The 26,626-nt window shown below is 51.7% G+C and overlaps 1 protein-coding gene across 1 annotated transcript; it reads left to right on the top strand.

Moving 5' to 3' along the window:
* TXNDC5 (thioredoxin domain containing 5) lies at nt 1–26,579 on the top strand. Its single transcript, XM_044258633.1, has 10 exons — nt 1–275; nt 4,362–4,511; nt 9,591–9,696; nt 13,896–13,992; nt 16,243–16,358; nt 18,342–18,428; nt 19,003–19,137; nt 21,975–22,057; nt 23,506–23,635; nt 24,942–26,579. The coding sequence occupies exons 1-10, from the start codon at nt 1–3 to the stop codon at nt 25,062–25,064; spliced, it is 1,302 nt and encodes a 433-aa protein (XP_044114568.1). The 3' UTR covers nt 25,065–26,579.
* Nucleotides 26,580–26,626: the final 47 nt, after the last annotated feature.

The following is a 26,626-nucleotide window of genomic DNA, read 5'->3' as shown; positions in this document are numbered from 1 at the left end:
ATGCCCGCGCGCCCCGGACGCCTCCTCCCGCCGCTGCCCCGGCCGCTGGCCCTGGCCGCGCTGCCGCTGCTCCTGCTGCTGGGCGATGGCGGCGGCGGGCGCGGAGGCGCCTGGGCCCAGGAGCCGGGGGCGGCGGCGGCGGCGGCTGCGGACGGGCCCCCCGCGGCGGACGGCGGGGACGGGCAGGACCCGCACGCCAAGCACCTGTACACGGCCGACATGTTCACGCACGGGATCCAGAGCGCCGCGCACTTCGTCATGTTCTTCGCGCCCTGGTAACTGGCCGCGCCGCTCTCCTCGGGGCCCCGCACTCTGCGCGTGGGGGGCGGCCGGGGCGGACCGAGCCGGGGGGGCAGGGGGGTGCCGGGAGCCGCGGCCGGCCCGGGGGCGCGTGGTGGGCGCGGGCCGGGGGCGTGGGCGCTAGCGGCTGACGTGGCGCAGGGCGGCCGGGGCGGTGCAGGAGGGGGCGGGCCCCGAGGGGACAGCCGGGAAAGGCCGTCCCGCCCCCGCTCCGGGTCCCCCCGCCCCCGACTCCCCGGACCGGGGGAGGGGCGGGTGGTGGCGTCGCCCTGTGGGGCCACCCCTCCGGTCCCCAGCCCCCAGCCCCTTCCCAAAGTTGTTGCGCCGGGCGGGAGGCGGCGGCCTGCGGGTGCGGCCGCTACCCGTGCGCCACGTGCGGCGGCCCCCGGCCACCGGGTTCCGGCCGGGGACGCGCGGAGGTCAGATTCCGTGCACTTGCTGCAGGGCAGATCCCTTGCACGAGGGATTAGTTGAGAAATAGAACTCGCAAAGGTGGGATTTCCTACTTCGTGTGTTCACGAGGTGGGAAGGGGTGGTCCAGGCAGAGGGGGGGGGGTTTCCTGTGCTACCCCGGGAAGCCGAGAGTAGTGCAAATGCCCGGGACCCCGAGGCAGCTCCGTGTGGACGGGGTGTGCTCTCGGGCCGCTCCGCTCTAGACTGCCCTCTGGCACCTCCACTGGACCCTCTGCTCTCTTGGGGCCTGGTCTTCTGGAAAGTGTGAGCTGAGCAGAGGGTTCCTCCTGCCTTGGTTCTCCGGTGGAGGCGTCAGTGTGGGCCTCCGTGCCAGCACCAGAGGCCCCTTCCCTGGGAGTTGTCTTACGGGAAGGACTTCCTGACGTTTACACAAGCATAGGTAGTGCTTTCCTTCCAGGGCCTACATACCTTGAAGTGCAGTTCCCGTGGGGCAGAGCAGAAAGCCAGTTCCAGGGCACAAGGCAGTTTGCAGGCTTATTGCAGCATTTGGCATTCTTCCCCATACCCGGAGAGAGGCTTAGGGAGATGTGGGAAAGGGATGTAGGAAGCAAGAGAAAGATGCCCAAGCAGAATGGCTTGTTCAGAAAATGTGCAGGCGGAAGTTGGAGGAAACTTTTTTTTCTTCTCTTTTTTTCATAGTCAGACTGTTACTGTATTTCATTTTGTTTGGAGTTATCTTTGGGGGGCAGGTCTGGATCAGAACTGTCATGTATTAACAGTGTATCAGTGGGGTTCATTGTGTTTCAGCTTCCCAGGAACCAGCAGGACCGGAAGGTTTAGGGCTACAGTGATCTGGAAAATACTTTGTAGCACAAAAAAAACCATTCCTTCCTTTTTTTTAAGATATTTATTTATGTATTTATTTGACAGAGATCACAAGTAACTTAGAGGCAGGTAGAGAAAGAGAGGGGGAAGCAGGCTCCCCGCTGAGCAGGGAGCCCAATGTGGGGCTTCATCCCAGGACTCCAAGATCATGACCTGAGCTGAAGGCAGAGGCTTAACCCACTGAGTCACCCAGGTGCACCCCCAAATCGTTCGTTCTTAATAGTTATTCTGTGAAGAGATATTCTGGGAGTACCTGTTTCAATTAAATACACCAGTTAACTGGAGTGCCTTTCAGTGGGGTAAGTCCATGGATTTTTTTTTCTTTATTTTTTAAAGAAAAACTGACCTGTAGATGTTTAAAGTCCATGCAGTGTCAAAAAAGTTTTAATTTTGGAGTCTCAGTAGCTGCTAGTCCTAGACCGAGTGGGGGACAAGACTGGCAAACCCTGGGACTTGGTATTAAGGAACTTCCTTTTTAGATGGATGCTCACAGAAAAGTTACTTTTAAAGTTTTTGTTTGCTTCTTATTAGTCTGTTACAGAATAAACATGGCATTAAAAGTTAGAAGCTAAGAACAGATTAGAGCACAGATAGAATATGCTATAGCCTACCCCTGGTCCTCATCTCTTTGCAGTTTCCATCTCTGGAATATCGGGAGCCCACATGTGACTTAGGGGAGCAGGGGTGGCATGTAACAAATACCTGCCCTCTGAACTTGGTAGATGTAATGTTGTCCTACTGCTGTGGATTTTGGGCTGACATCAGGCCACAGCTTCTGTCTTTCCAGTTGCAGGTCATGCTGAATCTGGTGACAATGAGGTCAAGGCTGGGGACACCTCCTTGGGAGGACCAGGTGGCTTTGCTCTATTACATGGCCACAAAATGAGTTCAGCTATTGTCTCAGAGGTGCACAAGGGTCCCAAACCAGAGCGCTGGCTACATGGCACCTGTGGATCGATCCATCACTAAGAAATTGCCAAACTGAGTCCCTTTCAGGCATGTGCTAGGTACTGGGAATACAGCTGTAAAAAGAACAATGCCGGTCTTCATGGCACTTGCACTATTTAAATTATATAACTTAATATATAACAATATAATTTACATGTAACATTGCTTTTCCCTCACTGTTATTTTCCAGAAAAGAGGGAATCATCCTGTATTTGAGTTTCTTATAAAGCAGGCATTCTCCTGGCTGGCCAGCAAAGTGCTGCACAGGGAAGCCACAGTAGCCGGAAGCAAACTTGTTCAGTGCTGATAGTGGACGTCCACTGTCAGAAAAGAAAAGAGGCAAAGAAAAAAAAAAAAAAAAGAAAAAAGAGGCAAAGAAACTTAACAGTGATTTTCTTGAGAAGTTAGTCTGAGGACAGATTGACAGTTTTAAGTGTTGGGTGGTTTTTGTTTGTTTGTTTTGTTTGTATTTTTTAAGGATTTTATGTATTTATTTGACACAGAGAGAGAACACAAGTAGGCAGAGAGGCAGGCCGGGGCCGGGTGGGGGGGTGGGGGGAGGTGGAGCAGGCTCCCTGATGAGTAGAGAGCCTGATATGGGGCTTGATCCCAGGACCCTGAGACCATGGCCTGAGCTGAAGGCAGAGACTTAACCCACTGACCCACTCAGGCGCCCCTGGGTGTTCTTATAAGCAAGCACTTTAAAGATTACTTTAAAAAGCAATGTGGCAACTTTGTTACTTTGTAGACATCATGAATATACACCAGGTGAATGAAAACAAACAAACAACAACAATAGCAAAAAAAGAAAAAAAAAAAAAAACGCAATGTGCCATATAATTCTGTGACCGTACTTGAAGCTCGAGACAAGGTTTCCAGCACAGGCTCACACAGCCTCCAAATAGTGCATTGCAGATAGCTGATAATTAAAGAAGGTCATCAGTTGTATGATTTAAAAAGTGGATTTAGTGACGGGAGAGATGCTGATGCTGTCAGGGAATGGGAAGAGTAGCAGAAAGCAAGAATTTCAAGTTAATATATTATTTTAAATATATTATTATTAAACTTATATAAATATATAAGTTAATATAGTAGGTGATTTAAAAATGTACCGGTAAATCCAGAGTCAATATCCTAAGTATACATTTGGTGACATCAGACTTAGAAGTTTGGGTAGCCGTAGACCTTTCTAAATAATGCTTCTTAAAAAATGGAGAATTGAATGAACTTTTAGGTCACCTTCCATTGCAGATCCTTATTTAGTATAGAGAGTCTTGACTAAAAGGGAGCCATCATGGTGAGCAGTTGCTGCAGAAGAGGGGGGAGCCAGGGAGTTTTCTAGAAGAAGCAGAGCAGGGCACCAGACAGCCTTAGTCAGAGCTGACTTCTTGGAAGAAGTGACATCCAAACTAAACCGAGAGAGCAAACAGGAATTCGGCAAGTGGGTCTAGGGAGCGAGTGTCAGAGAGAGCAGGTACCGATCTCCTGGGGTAAGCCATGCTGTGGCCTTTCTAGAAAGCCACACGTGGTATCATTTGGCTCTGGGCACACTGCCAGGGCTGGTGGGTGCAGGTGTATGGAGCACAAATGGGAGGGCAGCGGGGGCTAGAGCAAGGTGCGTGGTGGGCACAGGACCTTGCTGAGCTTCGGTTTCCTGCTGAGAACCATGCAGGGGCTCCCCGGGGGATCTGAGGCAGGGGAGTGCTTTGTGTCCTGAAGGTGAGCCGTCCTTCCCTGCGGCAGAGGAAAGAAAGGTCCGGGTGGGGCCGGCGCCTCTGAGCCGGGACTCAGCGTGCTCGCTCCCCTTGTTCCAGGTGTGGACACTGCCAGCGGCTGCAGCCCACTTGGAATGACCTGGGAGACAAGTACAACAGCATGGAGGACGCCAAGGTCTACGTGGCCAAAGTGGACTGCACTGCGGACTCAGACGTGTGCTCCGCGCAGGGGGTGCGAGGGTACCCCACGTAAGTGGGCGGGGCCCTGTGCCCTGCATCGCCAGGCTCTCCACGGCCGTCTGCCAGCCGCACTCGGCCAAGGAAAGTTCACGCTAAACTTGGTCTCTTGTTTTGTAGTTCCGAGGAGGGAGGAGATGATAAATTTAAGCGCCCTGTCCCTGTTGTTAGGGCAAGAGCATTTTTCGCACTGTGTCTTGCCTCCTTCTGCTTTGCTTGGAAAAAGCCTTTCATTAATCAGTGTTGGATTTTCCTATTATAAGGAATGTGTTTGTGAGACAAAAATGGCAGCCTCCTTGGTGTCCTGTCAGGTGTGACATTCAACCCTCAACGCGATGAGCGTACCGTGTCATCAGTTTTAAGTTTTTGGTCACTCTGTTATCCTTAAGCATCTTTCCTGGAGTAATGTCCCACGTGACGAGCACAGGGGCCATTTCTCTTGGAAAGAAAGTTGACAAAGTGGGATCCAGAGTTCTGACAAGCGATGCTTCTTACTCCCATGACAATTAAATTCTTTAGTTTTAGGAGATAGAAATTGAAACTGGCTTGAGAAGCAAAAGAGGGGATCAATTAGAAGGCCATGGAAGAAGGTCTGAGACTCAGCTCCCTGAGTTTGGGGGCCTTTCTGTCCTGTACCTTCCTTAAGGTGACGTAACTCTCCAGCTTTGTACCTGTCTGCTGTTGTGGAGGGCTTGGGCTCACCACTGAACGGCCCTGCTTGGATGGAGTGTTCATTTCAGAAACACTTGTGCCCAGAGAGGAGGGCAGCAGCCCCTCTCTGGCCACAAGGCGAGTGTTAACGAGAAGGGCCCTTCTCCTGAACAGGGAAGATGATGTTCCCAGAAGGATTGGGGGGCAGGAGGTTGGCCACTGCAACTCCCAAACTTTTTGTTCAAATTGATGAATTGGGTAAATTCTTATAAAACCTGGGCCTGTCTTCAAACCCGAGAGGCAGCACAGAAAAGGGGAAGGAACTCTGGGCTGGAACCTAGAAGCCATGTCTGAAACCCAGCTCTACTGGTGGCTTATTGTGCAGCCCTGGCCACACGGTTTAACCTGAGTCTAAAGGAGGGTGTTGATCCATGATTTCACGGTACGTGAAATAGCACATTTGCAAACACTGATCTGAGCATACCCAGTAAATGTTAAGGCCTTCCCTAACATTTGGAAATTTGGCATTTTTGTAAAGGACACTGCAGTTCTTGGTCTTTGGTGACTGCTGCTAATCTGGGTGCCGTCATTCAGATCAGATCAGATCAGATCACTAGAGAGAAAATTTCCTACCAAGTGTACCAACCCTGGAGGTATGATTGTTCTGTGCTTCACGGCCTCGCCTCTAAAGGAGACTCAGCTCAGACAAAGAAGCCATCAGTGAGTAGTGGGGCCAGGTGAGGAGAGAGGTTTGCCTGCTGAGAGCCTGTTGCTTTCAAAGTGCAGGGACAAAGTGGCCATGTGGCGTATGCCACCAGCCACACCACTGGGAAGCAAGACAGGACTTGGGATAGGCTGAGAAGGCCAAGTGGTAGCGGGCATCCGAAGGTGCGGCAGAAGGCTCCACCTGGACCCGGTCATAGGAGCTGTCTGGCTGCAGCATCAGTGACCGCACAGATGTTTTCCACAGGTGCTAAAGATTTTATTTATTTATTTGAGAGAGAGAGAGAGAGCGAGCGTGCACACGCATTCAGGGGGAGGAGCAGAGAAGAGAGACAAGCAGACAGACTTTGTGCTGAGCACAGAGCCTGCTGCGGGGCTCCATCTCATGACCCTGAGATCATGACCGGAGCCAAAATCAAGGGTGGGGCGCTCCACTGACTGAGCCACCCAGGTGCCCTGTTATTCACAGATTTTAAAAGAGCCACACTGAGTCATGTGTCCTGATTTAGAAGATACGGCCTCTCCAGGAACACCGTGCGCTGGTTTTGTGTCCTTATACAGAACTGCAGAGCACTCACACGACACTGAACATTGTTGGGGAAGGAACCTCTGTGACCCTGCAGCCCTGCACAAGTGCCCGAGAACAGGTTTTTCTCCTCGAATGCAGGAGGCAGGGCGTGCTGCCGTGGAACGCGTCCGTTGGGGTGTTCGTGTACCGACCTGTGGGAGCTTCTGCTTCCCGTGGCGCAGGCCCGTCTCGGGGAGGCGCATCAGACGATGAACGCGGAGATGACGAATTCGGATGCCTAAGCACGCCCTGAGGGGTCACCGGCTCCTTTACTGAAACACAGGATTGCACAGGGAGGGAATTCGGGTTCTCACGCTCCTGGGGAGGCTCAGTGTGCTTTGAGGTCACCATTGTTGAGCTGGTAAAGGAGTCTGCATCCTCTGGGGAAACCGAGCCAGGCAGGGTCAGAGGAGGTTTGCTGCCGGTGCTGACCCAAGCGCACACACCAGGTGGCTGAAGAGAACAGAAACTTCTTGTCTCACAGCTTGGGAGGCCAGCAGCCCAGCGTCGCAGCATCTGCAGAGCCGTAACCCCTCCGAAACCCAGAGGGGAGTCCTTTCTTGCCTCTCCCTAGTGTCTAGTGGGGGCTGCACCCCATCCTCTGCCCTCATGGGGCCATCTTTCTCAGTGCGTGTCTCTCTACGTGGCCAAAATTTCCTTTTTCTAGGGACCCCTGACTAGGGCGTTCCCTGATAGCCTCATTGTCACCTGCTTACTTCTCTAAAGATCCTGTTTCCAAATAAGGCTACACTGTGAGGGACAGGAGGCTGGGACTTCAACAGATCTGCTTCGGGGGACACAAATCAGCCAGTAACACCACCTCCTCTGTGGTGCTAGGACCTTCTTTGTTCACACATTTCCAGAGTGACCCACACATGGAGGTGTTCTCTCCCGCAGTCTCCTTGAAAGACAAACAGATCACCAGGGAAAGCAGACTCCCATGTGGAAGTGTGGGGCTGTCCTTAGGGCGTGGACCCTGTGGCCATCTCCCCATCACCTCCTTCAGCCCATCCACAGTGAGGATTGGGGCCAGATGCCCTGGTCAGGTGGGAAGGTCTGCGAAGAGAACCCTAATTCTATCCCTGGGCTCTGTGAACTGAAGGAGGTTTGGGAAGGCTGGAAAGATTTCTAGCCCAACAAGAAGAGATTTTAAAACATTGTTTATTTGTGTGTTGCTCAGTTCTGATTTGGTCACACACCTGACCTGTGACTAAATCAGAAAAAGTCACAGGTTAGGTTTCCAGCATTTAAATGTTCACAGAGAAATGGGGAATGAGGTTTGTTGTGTGTGTTTTTTTAAGATTTTTATTTATTTGTTTGACAGACAGAGATCACAAGTAGGCAGAGAGGCAGGCAGAGAGAGGAAGGGAAGCAGGCTCCCTGCTAAGCAGAGAGCCTGATACAGGGCTTGATCCCAGGACCCTGGCTCGATCCCAGAACCCTGGGATTATGACCTGAGCCTGAAGGCAGAGGCTTTAACCCACTGAGGCACCCAGGCGCCCCCGGGGAACGAGTTTGATAATGCTGGTCCTTCCGAGTGTTTTGAGGGTTCCACTACTTTTCCACTCTGAGGAGCCCTGGTGGGGGAGGTGCCCACTGGAAGAGAGACAGTGGCTGGGGGTGGGGGGGTTGTGTGCATGAAACATCTCCTAGCTCTCTGTGAGCATAAGCTTTCCAGAGCTTCCCGAGGCCTCAGGGGCAGGTGTGAGCTTTTGTAATCGTGAGATCATGCTTCCTAGTCACTCAGAGTGTTAAAGTTCGTGAAGTTTCGGGTGTTCTTGTTGGACTGGCTAGAGTTTGGCTTTTTGTTAGGGTTGTAAAGGTAAAAGTTACTGAGGAATCAGGGCCTCTGTTCTTCACTGGAGGCCCAATAGGCATCCCGTAAGTCTGTCACAGGATCTGGTTTTGGTGGGGGCAGGGGGGTGAGGCCTGGGAGCCTGTGATGCTTTATTCCAGCCCCTGCACTGATTTGCATGCACAGCACAAACCTTCGTTTTTTTGTTTGTTTGTTTGTTTGTTTGTTTTTTAAAGATTTATTTATTTATTTATTTATTTGCCAGAGAGAGAGGGAGATCACAAGTAGGCAGAGAGGCAGGCAGAGAGAGGGGGGGGAAGCAGACTCCCTGCTGAGCAGAGAGCCCAATGCGGGACTCGATCCCGGGATCCTGAGATCATGACCTGAGCTGAAGGCAGAGGCTTAAGCCACTGAGCCACCCAGGCGCCCTACGAATCTTCATTTTTAAGACCTTTGGAGAGCAAAGCGCATGGCTCCGATCTCTGCATGTCTTGACTTCTGACAACAGCTACCGCATCCCAAGCTGCCGACGTGCCCCATGTGCCACAGGCAGGGAGGGGTGATGTCGATGCACAGCTGGCCAGACAACGCTAGTCTGTGTGTCATTTCCTCCGTCAGCCACCCTGGGTTCCCGCCATCCTTGACACCTTCTGTCAGGTCTGATCTGGAGCGTGTTTCTCTATTGCCAGGGGCAGGGCACAGGATCCGGAGGTGTAGTGTCGGCCACAGGCAGAGTGTTCTGCTCACGCACTGAAGGAAGTGCTCCGTATCCGATGTGCGGATACTGTCTGAGGCTAATACATGAGGAAAAGAAGATTCCTTCTCTGTGGGGAATGTATAGACCACACTAACCAATGTCAAGTCTATTCTCAAAGCTGGAAATGTAAATTCTCGCAGAACCTGGATATTCTCGTTTTATATGACAAGATATATCTTGTCTTATAGGATGTCCTGGGAATACATTTACTGCACAACAGTGCTATTTCTAGTACAGTTTTGCTTTTTTAACTAATGCAGAATGTAAGAACTTCTAAACTCTAGGAAGGATGGCAAACAACCAGCAGGGAGAAGCTCGCAAGGCCTGTTCCCCGAATGCACTTGGGGTTTCGTTCACGGCCTAATAGACTTGACATGTTCTGCTCACTCTTATTTTTCTTGAGTAAGGGAAGAAACTTTTTAAAAGTGTGGGAGTAAGTGGATATGTGTTCTCCTCTTTCTTCAAGTTCTAGTGCAGGGGGCAGGTCTGTGCCTGGCCGCAGTGCTCTGACCGCATCCCAACGGGACGGCGCCGTCTACGCAGACCCCTCTGACAGGTTGAAAAATCTGCTCTGTCTTGTCCTTTTTCGCCTTTTAGCTTGAAGTTTTTCAAGCCTGGCCAAGAAGCTGTGAAGTATCAGGGGCCTCGAGACTTCCAGGCGCTGGAGAGCTGGATGCTGCAGACGCTGAACGAGGCGCCCGCGGTGAGTGCATGCGAGGCCTCCCCGCGCCCGCCCTCTCCCTTCCCTCATTTCTTCGCACTCCAGGGGGACAGAGAGGCCAGTTCAGGTGAAAAATTAAGGCTCCCATTTCAAAGCAACTTTATATTCGTTTAGAACTAATTGACATTTGTAAGTAAAAATGAACTTTTTCCCCTTCAGTTTTTGATTACTGTGGTAAAATACACGTGATACAAAACTGATGATCTTAGCCATTTTTTAAATGTAGAGATTCAGGGTATGAACTTGGGTGCATTCACCCTGTTGAGTGGCCATTCCCAGGCCTCTTTTCACCACGTAGAACTCAAACCCTGTCCCCTGTGAACACCAGCCCCTCACCATCCCCCCAGCCCCCCACAACCACTCCGTCTACTTTTGGTCTCTTGTTTCTACTGCTTTGCATACCTCAGTGGAAAAAGATGACCTGTTACGAAGGTTTTTATTATGGAAATATTCAAAGATGCATAAATGTAGAGAGAAGAGTACGTGTGATGGATGAATGAGGAGGAGGAGGGTCGTGAAGATGGTCCCCTGTGCCGCTCCCCTGACTTAGGCGGTTCTCCCCATCCTGCCGACCTTGTGCGGTCTTACTGGCCCTCCTGGCCCTCGTGTGGTGGCAGAGTCAGTCCTCGGAGACTCATTTGTGAGTGTCCCAGTGCACATCTCACAGATACGCACTTACTACTTGTTAACTGACAGTTAACTACTTGTTAACTACTTGTTAACTGACAGTTAACTACTTGTTAACTAACACCAGTCTCTGTGCCGCTCCCACATGTATACAGTTGGCACTAGTTCTTGAGCGTCACAGGTTGACTTGGGGGTCGAGGCCAGGCCTAAGCCCGAACTCCAGTCCAGACCAACCTCAGCCCTCTCTTGCCTCCACGAGCTGTACCACAGCGTGACCCCCTCCTTTTCGCCTAGACTCTCAGTCCCCGAGGTGCCCACTGGCTTTGCCGAGCGTGTCATCGAATAAATACCCTTGATGCTCTCAGAGTCTTCGTGGCCATCCCTGCAAGGGGGAGGGGGGTGGGTAATGGTACCAGGAAATGGTGGAGACTTTGATTTCTGAGGTACTGTTTAAAGACATGGCTGTGTGTAGAAGGTTACTAAGAACATTGTATAATCCTCTCCCTCAGATTAACGTCGGGAGTCTTAGTTTTGTCACACACCGTTATGGTCGTAAACCATTAAGTGTCCCTCCGTGTGTGGTGCCTTCTACTTAATGCAGAGTGCTCAGGCCCACGGAGGCTGGGTTGGGAAGGACGGTTCGTGGCCGTGTGTTGATTAGGGCCTGGGAAGTTGACCAGTGTCCCATGCTGGGTGATTCGGATGAAACGGTGAGAGCATCTGACGTCTCTCCGTGTTCTCAGTGGAACAGTTCGGTCAGGCCGCTCTGTCGGGTGAGGTAGGCACTCCTGCCTTAAAGGAGCTCCGTGCCCATGTGCGGTTCCAGCAGGTTCTGGGGGCCTCTGCTGCTACTGGAGTCACTTCCCGGGTGACCGTGTGGTCCCTTGCCCCCCTCCCCACATTCTGTGTAGAAGTCATGGTTCATCAGAAGCCCACCTGCTACTTGAGTGTCGTTTTCCCTCTAACTGCGTGGCACTGTGTGAGTGTGAAGCAGAGACTTATCTAATTTTAGGTAACAGGGAAAACCACAGACCTCTCAGAGAGTCGATTTGCATCTTTGTCACGGCAAGAGAGTTACATGAGCAGGTGGAACTTTCATATAGATTTAAACTACACATTGTTTCCTCTGTGCAATTGTTCTCTGGTCGGAGGATGCCAGTTTTAAAGAGGGGTTAATAGTCTCAAAAGAACCTTTCAAGATACACTTTTTTTTTGTCAATATTTTTTTTTCCACCAAAAAGTCAGCCTTCTGTGATGACTTTATTCAGGAAACAAGTAGCCAGTATCAGGATGGCAGAAGGCATTCCTATGGTGCCCCAAGCTCCCCTTTTGGGTAGTGGCAGCCCCCTTGCAGGCTAGGAAGGGCTGAGGGGAAGGCTTGTGTCCCCTCAGGCGGAAGGGACGTGGCTGTGTGGGATCCCCGTGTCAGCAGTAGAGATCTCCCATAATTGCTGGAAACAGCGGCAATGTGCCTGATTGGAGGAAAGTTCAAACACTCAAACCTGATCCTGCAAACCGAAAATTCTTTCCAAAGAACTTGCTTTTTATTGTATGTGGAAACTTTTTAAAAAGTTCTTTATCTCTATATGTACCTAAGTAACTTGATGATGTTGTATATGGAAATAGGATATATTTAGATTACCTTCCTCGTGTTGTGGCAATATTAAAGAAGCTCAAAAGAAGATCCACTACTTCCAACTTTAAAATTGCCCTATTTGTTCCTGTATTTTTTTTTCTTAAACGGTTAGTCATATAAACATGGTTCATTTCACAAACAATATTTTTATATGGTTACATCTTTATATTGATAGTATTTTATATTTTCATGTGGCTTTGCCACAATTCCACTCTTCTCTGTCAATGGATCATTAGGTTATTTATAATTTTTTAATCAGAGATACATAAGGAGCATGTTAATCTTTGTAAAAGACATTTTTTTCCTACTTTTGGGTGATGTTTTTAGAATCTATTACTGGACATGAAATTGCAATGCAAAGGGGAAAAAAAAAAGGCAGACTTCTTTTATGGCTGTTGATGAATATTGCCTGGTCACTTTCTTAAGACTCTGTAAGCTGATAGGTCAGCAGCAGGGTGAGATGTGTCCGTGTCTGTGCCTGTGTGCTCCTGTCTGTGACATACCACGTTCTTGCCACGGCAGTCGGGCTGCCCCTGTACAAGCCACGGGGCCCAGGAAGTGACCTGCCCCCTCAGTGCTATACATGAGCACTTTAACAGTGAAAAATACGGAAAGCCCTTTGAATATCTTATACAAGGTGACATGGAGTGTCTTCCCTTCTGGGGACTCACTGACTGCTCACCTAGTCACCATTCTGTTGGGCATCTTTTTGTGGAAGTGCCTAGCACTTTGCAAGTCTCTACAGGCCCACAGCTGCATGAACATCTTCCTGGTGCTTTCTGATTACAGCTCTGCACAGCTTTGAGCTGTCAGCACTTTTAAACTTTTAATGACTTAATTGGGATATTCTTTTTTTTTTTTTTTTTAAGATTTTATTTGAGAGAGAGAATGAGCGTGTGCCCACATGAGTGGGGAGGAGAGGGAGAAGCAGGGCTCGATCCCAGGGCCCCGGGATCCTGACCTGAGCTAAAGGCAGGCGCTTAACTGACTGAGCCACCCAGGCGCCCCAGTATTCTTTTTCAGAGAAACATGAGCTGCCAGATAGAAAATTGAGTAACCTACATCCATGGGTCTGTAGCAAAATGGTGATCGTGTGATCTTTTTGTCACCCTTGAGTCGCTTTGGCTGGAGGCCACAGCTGTGGAGCTGCGCGGTCGGGAGTCACGTGGTACTGTGGTGACCGTCCAGCTGCACACGATGGGGCCCGCTCAGATGCTGGCAGAAGCGTCCTTTGAAAAGCCGCTTCTCACTCCCGTGTTGCGGGTTTCTGTCCCGGACTCTGTGGTGTGAACTCAAGAGTGCAGCCCTGTGCTTCTCTGGCACTGCCTGCCGGGCGCCTGCCTTATCCTCCTTCCCGCCCCGCTTCTCCCTTTACCAGCCCTTCACGGTCTCCTCACCCACCTTCTGTGTGCACTGAGGCCCACCGGGCCCTCCCCTCCACTGATGCTTCTCCTTCTCCGCTCCATCCGTTCGGCTGCTTCTGTATCTCTGGGCGCTGCAGCCTGCCAGGGACTTCATCCTGCGTTCCCCGTGGAATCTGAGGTCACACTGTGAACAACACACTGTGTGCTGTGTGCCTGTGTGGGCTGGGCCTGCCCTTTTGGTTTGCCTGCTCTGTTTGGTTGGGCTTGGGGGCAGCAGAGAGCAGGTTGGGGTGCGGATGGCGGTCACCGGCTGCCTTGAGTGCCGGTCCCTGGGTGAGGCTGCTGAGGGGCTTCCTGCCGAAGGGTCCAGAGCCCTGAGAGTCCGTTCCTGCCTTGGGTTCCCTCAACACAGCAGCATCCCACAAAGGTTTGATGTAGTCCGATGAGGAAGGAGATCTGTAGAAGGTTCTAGACGAACACAGGTCACCTCCTCAGTGGGTTTCACCCTGCCTTTGCATACAAACCCAGTGACTTGTTTTGTTTCTCCCTGTTAGACACCAGAGCCAGAAGCAGAACCGCCCAGAGCCCCTGAGCGCAAGCAGGGACTTTATGAGCTGTCAGCGAGCAACTTTGAGCTGCACGTGGCGCAAGGTATGTTGGGTGACTGTCACGGCTGTTCCTGTCGGGAGACACACCTCTCAGAATGACTGACTGTTCACCACTGCTCGGTTTGCTGGGCTTTTCCTTGAGGGCACTCGCGGGCCCGTGGTGACATCTGTGGCACTGAGCCGTGGTTTCTGTCTTCGAGACCCGTGAACATCCTTGTGCAGTGCTTTTCCTCTTGGAAAGGATTTCTCCTTTATCTGTGTCCTTCAAGAAATGCCAGTTTTAGTGTTAGCCGAAGCCTTGGGTTGTGGAAAGCTCACAAATGAGCAGGCACCCTGAATTTGTACACCAGCTGGACAGTGCGTCCTTGGATAGGAAAGAGTTTATTTATATTAACGTGAATCATATACTTACTGCCCTGGGGCAGAAACAAAAGCTTCTCTTACGTGTTTAACTTAGAAATTAGCAGGACCATTATAACTTGTGAATGCATTTACAGTTAAAATATTTTTCTGTATCACATCTCTTTTTTTTTTTTTTTTTTTAAACGGTCCCCTAAATATCAAAATGATCTACATACAATCTCTAACATAAGCGGCAAGTAGGTCTTTTGGTCCCACATTTCTGGACAGTTGGCTCAGCACTGACTGACTTGAAAGCAGATTCGGCTTCTTTCCTGATCTCTGTTCTCAATGCTGCCATGGAGGGATATCGTCCCTGAAGACTGGGTTGGAAGCATCGCGAAAAGGGTTTAAACTTGTGCCTGGCCTTGTGTCTTCATAGCACTGCGAGGCGAGACCTACCACACTCCGTGTCCACAAGCGAGTCTGTGATGCTGTCAGCGTGTTCCCTGCCAGTCGAAGGTTATTATTCGGACCAGGGCGCTGACAGTGGAGTTTCGGGGTGTTTTCCCCAATAGGGGATTACCCCACAAGCCCAGATGGGTCCCTCCCTAAGCAAGTCACACCTGAAGGGTGGATTGTTGAAGCGCCACCTTGAGCTGCTCGCAGGAGACTCTGTCCTCAGGAAGCGACAGTTGCCACCTGCCCTCACAGCTGCCTGCTCCCCTAGTGGGTCCTTCCCAGACGTCCCAACCCCACCTCCCAGCGCAGGGTTAGTCAGGGCTGTGCCTGTCCCACGACACATGGCTTCAGCCTCGCAGATCAGTTGCTCGTTTTTTGAATCAAGTTTTCACCATTTCCCTTAAACGAGTCCTCACTGTGGTGAGAAAACTGCCATGAGTGTGTGGCATGGCAGCGTCCTTCTGGGAGCACGGATCCCGTTTAGGTGCTCGCTGGTTTGTTCCCTCCCCAGGCACACCCTCATTTGGGTCTGGTCTCAGCCTGACATCTTTTAGGCCATCGGCTGGTCAAGGTAGAACAGCCTAGAAAAAATCTTCAGTATCCAGATAATGATTTTGTGTGGGTTTGTGTTTTGTTCTTCTAGCCAAGGGAGTGTTACTCAGGTTTTAAAACCTTCTGTTGTATTGTCACATAAAACACAGATACAGAAAACAAGCACAGAGCTTAGTGAATTGTGATGGAGTGGTTGCTCTGTAACCACGGTCAGGTTCAGGGACTAAAACTGCCAGCCTCCCCTGCCCTGTCCAGGTCTCAGCCGGCCTGCCCTCGGGGGGGGGGGGTGTCCTGACTATGGAAACCACTCCTCCCTGTGTCATTCACCGTCCCAGTGTGCATTCCTAACACTGCAGTTTACTTTGTTCTTTCTTTCACATACGTCTCTCTTGAGTCCCAGTCTACGCGTTCCCCCAACATGTCTTTTCCTTCCGTGCGTCCTGGTGGCTGAGCGCGTGGGTTGTCAGACCTGTAGAATTCCCAGTCTGGGCTTGGCCAGTTGTGTCCCCGTGGTGCACTTAAGTACGTTTCCCTCAGTCCATTCATTTACTAGGGTTGCCAGATGCTGATGTTCTATGAAGACCTCCTTCCTTCATTGTTTTAAGGAGAGAGACTTGCTCTCACGTATCAGCTGGTTTTCCAGTGGCGCGGTTTGCGCAGGACAGATGGGATCATTGCCCGAGCCTTCCCCATTGTTGCCGGTTCTTCAAATACTGAGTTGGTTCCCTATTGTCCTCCAGACATGGCAGAGTAGATTTTGTTTTGAGGATCCCTGTGAACTCACAGATACAGACTTATTCGACTGAGTCACGTTTTGCCAGTTAAAGGGTACGCACTGACGCTGGCAGGGGGACAGAGATCAGATGCTTCCCTTCAGTCTCTAGTAAGGGATGACGTCAGCTAACTCCTTTTCCCTTCTCCGCCCTGGCTCTCCGTGAAGGCGACCACTTTATCAAGTTCTTCGCTCCGTGGTGTGGTCACTGCAAAGCTCTGGCTCCAACCTGGGAGCAGCTGGCCCTGGGCCTTGAACATTCTGAAACTGTCAAGATTGGCAAGGTAAGTGAAAGCCCTTATTAAACTGGAAATAGACCGCCTTTGGCTGGATTAATTAGCAGAGTAGCCCATTATTCATTCTGTGTGCAAAGTCGCAAACTTGATTTATTAATTCCATTTAGTGTGCCACTTGATAATTCATTTCACCTTCACAGATGGCAGGCTGGTTTCAAATGTGCTGGCTTTTCCACAGCCTAAAGATAAATTATGGCTCTGGCTCCTTTGTTTATTTTGAAGCAATGGCCAATTCTGAATTGGCAGCCCTAGAGCCGTTTCTGCAAAGATATGGGGCACAGCCTGTGAATGTTCACTGGCCGGACTTGGAGGCCATCCACGTTTGACCTCACCCAAGAGCTGTCACCTGGAGGAGCCCCGGCTCCGTGCTCACAGAGGCCTGCACAAGGCCCCCTCCCCTCCGGTGAGCCCCAGCTTTCCCTGCTGCCCGGGAGTCTTTCCAGCTTTCCCCCACTTTGCAGAGAGAAGCCAGGAGTGGTGTCTAACAACTTCTGTATAAGTGGATTTTCTGGAAATATCCAGAGCAGCTCCTGGGCCATCAAACACTTTTAATCTCACCCAGCCTTTGGCACCCACCAGACATCCAGGCATGGGTTTCCTTTTACAAAAATCTCATTTTTTACTTTGCCAAAGGGCTGATTTGTATACAGAAGTAATGCCGCGTGTCCAGGAACTGCACTGAGTGAGATGCTCTGCCCAGTGCAGGGAGATGGTCAAGAGTGTGAGCTCAGGAACCACGTAGACCTGCCCGGCCAGCCTCCGGCCGCTTCTCCACACCCCAGTCTCCGCCTTTGCAAAATCACGGGGGGACCTGACTGGTGGTGCATGGTGTGGGTGAAAGTCAGGGTCCTAGTAGGACGGTTGGCACGGATCAAATTCCCGGTCAGTTCTAATAGTTGTTGTGAGTTCAGCGGATTTTCACTGTTGCCTGTTAAGTACTTCCAGTTACCTGTTCTAGTTACGCGTGTGGTCCTTTTTTATTTATTGAACATTTCGTGGAAGTAGTCATAATTTTCTTGTCCTCTATCTTCTCAATTCCTGTATCCTTAAATTATTTTTTGAATTTTTATGGAAGATTATCTCCAGCTTATGTCAGTAACGGTTTCTCATAGAGTCAGGCATGAGCGGACACAGTCTGCCCAACCGGGCTGTGGCCCTTCGTCTCTGGGCACGCCTGTGGCCGGGTTAGATGGGACTCTGGAATGCCCCCCACCCAGATTTGAGATTTCCCTTTAATACTTTAACTGCTACCTTCCAGTCTTACATGTGAACGTGTTATTTCTATCCTACTTCGTAGACATGGTGAAGAACAACTGAGTGTCCCACATAGCCGATCTTAATGCCAGTGGGAGATGAAGAAGTGACTTAGGATAAAGTGTTTCATGAAAGTGTTAAACATGCAGACTCTTGATGAGATTTAAATGAAATAAATTCAAAAAGCTGCGATCGTTGGTAAATTGAGCTAACAGAATTAAGAACGTCTTATCATCCTAATTTGACATCTTTTCAGTTGTCTTTGTACCAAATACTCCTATTTAAAATTGACTCCTTGCTTCTACTCGATTCCAAAACTCCCCAAGTTTGGGCGTGAGAGGACACAGGCTAGCCTTGGCATGGGCGTCGGTCGCACACACACGACCAGGCCTCCCCTGCGGCGAGAGCGGGGGTAGGGGGGGCTCCTCTCCTCCTGCTGCTAACCAGCTCCAGGCAGAATGTGACTTCCTAAACATCAGCATTTTTAGGTGAGCTGAGTACGTCATTTCTCTGAAGGACATTTCATCCCCTGCCCCCTTAGCTCAGTGTCATCTGGGCTGGCTTTTAGGGAGTCTCTCCCCAGACTGCACCTTGGCGGGGAGGTGCCACAAGCACCAAGGTACGGGAGGTGCGTGAGGTCTGGAGTGTCCAGTAACCCGTGTGTCAGGAAGCTTCTTGAGGAAACAAACGGTGAATGTGGTCTTACTTTGTCTTTAGGTTGATTGTACACAGCACTATGAACTCTGTTCGGGAAACCAAGTTCGTGGCTATCCTACTCTTCTGTGGTTCCGAGACGGACAAAAGGTACGTCTTCAGGTTGTGGTGTGGAGAGCTGACGTTTCTCTTCGTCCAAGTGGGCTGTGGCGAGGTGCCCGTGTGGACTGCTGGGCACTGGTTTAAAGGCAGACATAATAATGGAACAAGTGTCTTTCTCTCACTTGATAAGATTTGGGTAGTTGACAAAACCCGTCAGTCATTCTACTGTTTTGACACATTTCAGTTGGCTCAAGTGAGCACTAGAATAATCCAGAATGACCTTTGAGTGGGGTTAACGCCGGCTGCCAGGAAGGGGCTCGCTCACGGCCCGGTCCGGCCCTGGCCGACGGTCTGCTGCTGGCCTGCCCCAGCGGGCTCCGGCTTCGTGACCAGATCCCTGCAGAAGACAGACGCTGTAGCTGTCACCAAAGCAAAAATGTTTGGTTTGCCATCTGCACCCTTGTGTGTAAATCTGAGCGTGTAGACGTGGCACAGTTCGCACCCCCACCGGGGAGACACCTGAGGGAGGTCTCACATGGGCGCGCGGGCCGGGACGAGGTTTGAGCGAGAGCGTTAAGTGTACTGACTGACTGCATTCTTGTGTGGCTCTTCCCTCGGACAGATTGACCAGTACAAAGGAAAGCGGGATTTGGAGTCCCTGCGGGAGTACGTGGATTCCCAGCTGCAGAGCACAGAGCCGGAGGCCCCAGAGAGCGTCCAGCCTTCAGAGGCCCCGGCCCCTGAGCCTGTGGCCCAGGTGGGTGCCTGTTGCGGTCAGGAGGGCCAGCCGTGGCCCCCGGAGGGCACTGTCCTCCCGTGCTTTGGGCCGCGTGACAACAGGGGGTCTGGCTGCGGCCGACTTTCACACGTGAAGTTTTCTTCAGCCACTTTCACACGCTTGTAAGGTCTAAACCAAGGAGCGTCTCTGAAATAGATGTGAGACCCATCCTAAGAGCATTTGGTGGCAGAAGCTCTGGGAAGCTCATCCCTTTGATTCGGTAACCACTGTACTTGAGGGCGTTTGCCGGGAAAGTTGGCTGCTGCCCGGTAGCCCCCCACCCCCGCTTCTGTTTGTTCCCATCCCCTGCTGTGGTAATTGGACTTGAACCCTGGGGTGAGGCCCCGGGGGATCTGCTGCAGCGAGGATGGTGCCCCGGAACCGAGAGGCAACTTGGCCTAGCGCGTTTCTTTTGCTGAGGCAGGCAGTCTGCGTTCAGAGAGCGGAAGGTTCTAGACTCAATGTGTGCATTTATTGAGCATGTTTCAGGCACTGTCCCTGGCCACCAGGAAACCAAAGCAAATAAGACCACCTTCCTACTTGTGAAGGGGGCTGAGTCTGCTGGGGCAGACAGAGGAGAATGCAGGCAAGCGGGTCCCCAGGTGTGTGTGCCCGGCCGGTCGTGGTGGGCTGAGAGAGCTGGGGGCAGGCGGGTGGGAAGGGTGGCCAAGAGCCGAAAGGGGAATTGGTGTTTGCCGGAGAGTCAAGGCTTGTCCAGTAGAGGAGGGAGCGTGAGCTTCTGCACGTGGGTGTTACTCAGCCGGGCTCGTTTGGGGCAGGGGCCAGCAGTCGGGTGGAGGGAGGGGGAAGAGGAGGATGAGGGGTGCGGTGCGGGAGGCCAGAGCAGAGGTGTAGGACACGGGTCTTGGAGGACGTTTGTCTGCCAGCCAAGGATTCTGACCTTCGCCCTGTACTTACTGGGAGCCAGTGGGGGCCTTTGACCGATTTGCATTTTAGATGCCTGCCTGGCGGAAAGAGATGGAAAACCAGTGTATTAGGCCAGCAGGATGAGGAGACACCCCGAATGGAGGCTGTGGTCGGGGGTGGAGGGGCAGAGGCAGGAAGCTTAAGGAGCCCCCCTCTCCTGCGCAGTCGGGAAGATGGCCTCTGAGGGGACGACGGGGCTCCGGCAGACCTAGTGGGCGCTGGGACCAGGGGAGAGAGGAGCGCTGGGGCGGGGAAGCAGGCGGGGAGTGCTGGTTCTGGGTTGTTGGTTTTCAGGGCTGTGGTGGCAGCGGGTGGGGAGGGCCGCTGACCAGTTAAATGGGCTCCGGAGCCGACACCCGCAGCTGTGGGTCTGCAGTCAGGTGGGCGGTGGAGGCCAAGGCTGAAGCTGTGCGTGGAAAGGACTTTCTTTAGAGAAAGTCAGAATAACGTCTTTCCAGGAAAACTGTGCTTGGTGGCCTCGCTAAGAACTGTAGGCCTGTTTATCGTTATTTCCAGAACAGGATATTCACGTTGCTCCTTCAGTTTTTACAACTACACAACATAGCAGGCCACGTTCTTAGCTGGGACACCAGGAGGGGGTCGGCGAAGAAGGGGGCAATGTGCCCTGGTACTCTGGGGCCAGCGCAGTGAGCGTGACCCCTCAGCATGTGCTTAACAGATCCTGACTTGCTGGTCCATCGTTCCCTGAGCGCTGGTGGTTTGGAATTGGAAAAAAACGCGTCATCTACCAGATCCTGAGGTGGGGACAGTAATGGGCCTCCTCGACCCCGCAGCCCGTCCCTTAGTGGGATTCTTAGGGGGGGGACTACCTGGGTGTTCCTTCAAAGGGGAAGTTCTGGTTTAAGAAGCAAACAAACGATTCTGTAGTAGGTGCGACCACGTATGTTAGGGGAGCATGTGTGACATGGTGGCTCTGAAGGCGTCCCAGATCGAATATAATTCTGTCCTATGGGGGTTTGCGTCACACGCAGACCAGTTTCTGTTAGTTTTCCGGCACGAAGTAGGTCTTTCAGTGAGCGCGGCGTCATGTTTCTGGACATAAAGACGGACGGTGCTGCGCTGCCGCGGCCCTCGGCGGCTCTGCCTCCCCGTCGCTGCCACGCGGTCCTCCATGCCGGCCTCGAGGGGAGCAGCCCTCGAGGTAACGTTTAGCCCCGTGGTAAATCCTCACGGTCTTGCTCTTGGGAGACAGTCGCAGATCCGTTTTTGGAGAAACACATGGATGTGATTCTGTGAAGAACCGTCGAGACCAGATTGCCTTAGAGCACACGGCCCCGCGGCACCTTCCCCCATCACCCTCCAGCCAGAGCGGAGATGAACAGTTTGCACATTCCCTTTGAACTTGAGACAGAACGCAGCCTGGGACGGACGGCACACTCGTCCTCGCCTGTGGCTGGGCGGCCGTCAGCCGTGAGGTCAGCACACAGATCGCCGCGCTGGGAGAGCAGGTGGCAGATAGCTGGGGAGATCGCGTGTGCACCCACATCGGGGGCTGCTGCGTGGGGGTCTCGGACTCCTCCTGTCGCTGTGGGAGGCTCCGAGCCCGGGGCCACACAGCCCCCTGCTCCTGACCCCGGGGCCTCAGACAGCAGCAGCTGCACCTGAACCTGTTCCGGCTGGCCGAGGGCAGTGCTGGCCTGGGTCCCGCCACCTTCTCGAAGCATCTCCTGGGCTCAGGACCTGGGGAGCCTCTGATGACTCACGGGCCCTTCTTGTGTGGCTTGTGATGTGGGAGTTGTGTATTTTTGTGTGACCTTGCATGACAGCATTTTAAGAAGATGACGGATTCATATTTCTGCCACCCCAAAGCATGGCCCTGCCCTGCTCTAAGTGATGCAGGTTTGCCATGGCTTTTCCCTCCCTTGCAGGGCACCGTGTTGGCGCTCACGGAAAAGAACTTCGAGGACACCATTGCAGAAGGAATAACCTTCGTTAAGTTTTATGCTCCGTGGTAAGTGGCTGTTTAATTAGAAACTACCCCACCCCAGTGCGCTCGAGTCCATCACCGTCTCCCCCTCATCGGCCCGCACTCTAGTCTAGGTGTTGGGCAGATGCTACATTTATTTACACATGGTTCTGTCGTAGGAAATAAGAAAAGGGGGTTGTTTGTGCCTCTGTTTCACTCGGTTGAGGTTTGGTTTGGTGTTATTCATAAACAGTTATTTATGGAGAATGAGTCAGTGTATTTTAAAGTTCAGTGTGTTTTGGGGAAAACATGAAAATGGAGAGTTAGGGTGGCCATATAAAACTTGAATTTTGTGGTATCTGTCGTTTCCCAAGTAGATTGATTTTTTTTTGGTTAACTAACCACGAACATCATGATGTAGCTTTGCTTCTTAGTCTCTTGGACCTTGTCGAGAAGCCCAGCAGAGATCTGGTGGGGCCGTTCCGTGCATTCCCCAGTTACCAGAACCTTCGGGCCTATGGTCCTCGGGGACCGGGGTACAGAGGGAGGACACCCAGTTTGTGACCAGGGCTACCTGAAGTGGAGACAATGGCAGGTGCCGAGACTTACACGGCTGTCACTCTGCATGCCCTTTCTTTCCTTTGAACCTCAGTTTTCTCAGCAGTAAAATGGGAAGAATGCCTTGTCTTCACAAACAATCCACTTACAAAAGCAGCGTCTCAAGGAGAGTGTGAGGTTCTGTTTCTAAGCAGACACAAGTAAGCTCCTCTACAGCTGGTGCCACTCAGTGTTCAGGAGAAACCACAGTGGCAGAGACAAGTCAGTGAGCACATGACTCCCACGCTTTGTCAGTGTTTATCCTTAAAGAATAGAAACAGGTGGATGCCTGGGGGGCTCAGTCAATTAAACGGCTGCCTTCAGCTCAGGTCATGATTGCAGGGTCCCAGGATCGAGCCCTGCACCAGGCTCTCTGCTCACGAGGAGCCTGCTTCTCCCTCTGCCTCCGCGTGCTCTCTTATCTCGCTGCCAAATAAATAAATAAAATCTTTTTAAAAAGGCGGGGGTTGCAGTCAATTAAGCATCTGACTCTTGCTTTCAACTCAGGTCATGATCTCAGGGTTGTGAGATCAAGTCCCATGCGTGGAGTCGGTTTTGCATCCTGTCCATCACCTTGTGCTCATGTTGTGTCTGATTCATTTGTAGGCCAGTTAGCTCTGGTCACCACTTCCTGGACAGGGTCTCAGAATCTCAACTTGCTTCCAGACCAGCTTGCTTCCGCTAGGTTATCCAAAGGTCTACTTTGGACTGACTTTGAATTCCTTGTTTGGGACAGAGGAGGAGGAAACATTAGTGCACCCAGTGGGAGAATGTGATGTTTTATAAATTCCTGTGCCATTGGCGACTGCCTCACACAGAGACAGGGCTGGGCTTGGCAGTGACTCTGGGGGGAGCGTGACCCAGGACCACAAAGCCGTCTGTCGTTCCCTTCCCAGGTGTGGTCACTGTAAGAATCTGGCCCCGACGTGGGAGGAGCTCTCCAGAAAGGAATTCCCTGGTCTGGCAGAGGTCAAGATCGCTGAGGTGGACTGCACTGCAGAGCGGAACATTTGCAGCAAGTACTCGGTGGGTACATGTGGCTGGAAGGCCTCCCCGGGGGCTGAGCGAGGGGAGCACACCCACAGGGAGCTGTCCTCTGGGCCCCACCCAGCGACCGTCACTGCCCCCGTCTTCTCCACCAGTGTTCCTCGTGTCCTCTTGAAGCTCTTGCTTTGTTCTCATTTTGAAAAGCAAAAAGTGATGCTCTGTCGAAGGAAAGGCTTTCGCCTCCCATTAGCGATCCGCCGTTCACTGGGGATTTGAGGTCTTGCCGTCCGCACGGAAGCCTGGGCAGTAATGAGCGTCCGGGCTTGGGGCTGGGGTGCCACCTCTACGGCCTCTCTGGCTGGCCCAGCAGTCAGCCGACCTTAGCCTTCGTCTCAAGCCCCTGAGTGGCTTATTTTTCAGACGTAAGCCTGTGTTCTAAAATCCCTGGTCAAATAAGGGAAACGGTTGAACTTCCTCCTGAAAGGGCCGCCCAGCAAGCGAGCCTGTGCTTAGGTCTTTCTGTTTAACTTCCACCGCTTCCGGAGCCAGAGCCGATAACACGATCAGAGCACCCAAAAGATTTGCAATTTACGTTTTCACTTTTGCATTGTTTTCTGAAAGCCTTGTGAGGCTCTGGCGCTTCTTACCTCATTTGCTTGAGAATAGACTTAGGGGCGCCTGGGTGCTCAGTGGGTCGAGCATCTGACTCTGGATTGCAGCTCAGGTCATGATCTCAGGATCAAGTCCCACCTCAGGCTCCACACTCAGCAGGGAGTCTGCTTGCAAGTGCATGTTCTCTTAATAAATAAAATATTTAGGAAAAAAAAAGGGGGGGGCTAGATGTAACATGGACATTTACTTCTCACTAGAAGCTGCCCTTCTTTTGGTTCCTTAATGTCTCAGAAAAGAAGTTCATTGTTGCTGTTGCACTGGAAAATGCGTATTGTCAAGGCTGTTGCTGCCAAGCAGTGCGGCCCACGGAGTGGCTGGATGGCACCACCATTTCTTGTCAGAAATGCAGTCTTGGGCCCCAGCTGGACCTGCTGCATCAGAATGTGCCTGTTCACCGGGGCCCCAGGTGATGGCCTGTGCAAGAAAGCCCCAGAAGCTCTCCTTTTGGGGCAAGTCCTTCCTTTGACACTGACCTTGAATGTGCTTTTGGATGGGAAAGTGAGGAGCCCCAAGGCTTTGCTTTTTTGTACTTTTCAAATGGTCTGTACCTTTTAAAAATTTAACCATAGACTTTCCTGGTCGCAACTTGAGGAGTTTCTCTGGTTTTACTTAAGAAGCAATTTGTGTATGACCTGGACCACTGGTCTTCATACTTCTGTTTTTTTTTTTGAAGGTACGAGGCTATCCCACACTGTTGCTTTTCCGCGGAGGGCAGAAGGTCAGCGAGCACAACGGAGGCAGAGACCTTGACTCGCTGCAGCACTTTGTCCTCCGGCAGGCCAGGGACGAGCTGTAGCACCCGCTCGCCAGTTGCCCGGCCTTGCGCACCCCGGCTGCTGGAGCCGAGTCATGCAGGTGTTGTGGACTCTCACGTGGTGGTTTTTCAGAGAGCTGAATGTACTAAACTTGCGGTATCTTCTTTGTGTGTGTGTTTTTTAAGCCAACACACTCTACAGATTCTCTAAGTTTCTCTAAGTAAACACATAAGTCACGATCCCTTCACTAAATATTTTCCGTGGCGATCAGTCATCCCCTTTTCCCTTCTTTTGATGAATCTAAATGGTTTCCTTTGAGACTAAAACAGAGTTGAGGAAAATCAAATTGCTGAGCTGTTTTTGGCTCCTGAGTGATGCCGGTGAACGCATCACCTAAAGCATTGTTTGGGACTGCCCACGAGTCCTGGAAAGGTGACCGTAGTGATACTCCTCTGATCTGAAGGTCAGAACTGACTTCTTCATAACGGGGTTGGTTGGTCAGTAGCTTGGAGCAGATCTAAAAACAGAAGAAACCCCACACCTCTGGAAGATACCTCCACATCCACCCCTGGCCTTGCTGTTTCTGTCCGTGCTCCTCTCCTCGCGAGAGGTCAGCCATCCTGAAAGCAATGGTACTTCTGACACGTGCCTGAGTAAGACAATGCTGGTGCCGTAATCTCGTGTGTGTGTCCGTGCTTCTGTCCGTTACCCCTTGCGAGACTTCTTTAGTTAGGGCATCACAAAGATGTGACGCCTCCCGCAGAAAATGTGGGCATGGAAAGTTCCACAAGGCTTGTCCTGACTATTCTGTTAACTCCTACAACAGTTCTGGTGGTTGCCACCCTGGGCCAGAGGGCTGAGGTGAGCCTTCCCAGGCCCGGGTTTCGGGACCAGGGAGACCCACCAGCTGGAAGCAGCTTCCAAGTTGGCGTAGGGGCTTACTGTGCTCTGTCTGCCTCGGAAGAGGTCAGCTCTGTGTGTGTCACGAGTGGGACTCAGCTGGCCTCCAGGCCAAAGACTGAGGTAGGCGGGGCTGGGTCAGGGCTGCTCCGGGCTGTGGTACTGCCCACGCGGGCACGCTCGTAAGCCATGCCGTCCTGCTTGTTGAGCACTTTTACTGTCACACTTGAAAATAAGCACCCGTCAGACTAGGCTCCCTTAAGATATGTACCTGAATGTTCCTTGCCATCAGGTTACTTCTCGTCATAATCCCTCTGTCTCCAACACTCTTCACCCCACTATCCATGCTCAGGGTGGGCGCGGTCTGTGGACACGCGGTCACTGGTGGTGGGAATCTGAGAAACGACCACTTCTGCTGTCTGCGGCAGAAGACAACAGAGCAGGATCTCGGCCAGCCTCTGCCTTAAAGGAAATCTTTATTAATTATGTATGGTTCACAGATGTTCTTTTAAAAACCCCAACTTTCTAGAGAAGCACAATCCTCATGAGTGGCTTCAGCTTTGCATCATGAGTCTTGTATTAAAAGAAAATCCAAGTGGTACAATTTGTTTACACTATGATACTTTCTAAATAAACTCTTTTTTTAAAAAAAAAAAGTCTGGTCTTTCCTTAAATGTTACAGCAAAACAGATATAAAATAGAC

The sequence above is a fragment of the Neovison vison genome, chromosome 1 (assembly GCF_020171115.1).
Source record: "Neovison vison isolate M4711 chromosome 1, ASM_NN_V1, whole genome shotgun sequence".
In the NCBI taxonomy this organism is placed as follows: domain Eukaryota; kingdom Metazoa; phylum Chordata; class Mammalia; order Carnivora; family Mustelidae; genus Neogale; species Neogale vison.
The sequence above is the reverse complement of the archived record's forward strand: the minus strand, read 5'-3'. Positions and strand labels throughout refer to the sequence as shown.

What these genes read in the sequence shown, in the direction of transcription:
- TXNDC5 (XM_044258633.1), top strand. Translation starts at nt 1, where the DNA reads ATGCCCGCGCGCCCCGGACGCCTCCTCCCGCCGCTGCCCCGGCCGCTG. An exon ending in GTCATGTTCTTCGCGCCCTG is followed by an intron (nt 276 to 4,361) that starts GTAACTGGCCGC and finishes CCCTTGTTCCAG; the next exon opens with GTGTGGACACTGCCAGCGGC. An exon ending in AAACTGTCAAGATTGGCAAG is followed by an intron (nt 16,359 to 18,341) that starts GTAAGTGAAAGC and finishes CTTTGTCTTTAG; the next exon opens with GTTGATTGTACACAGCACTA.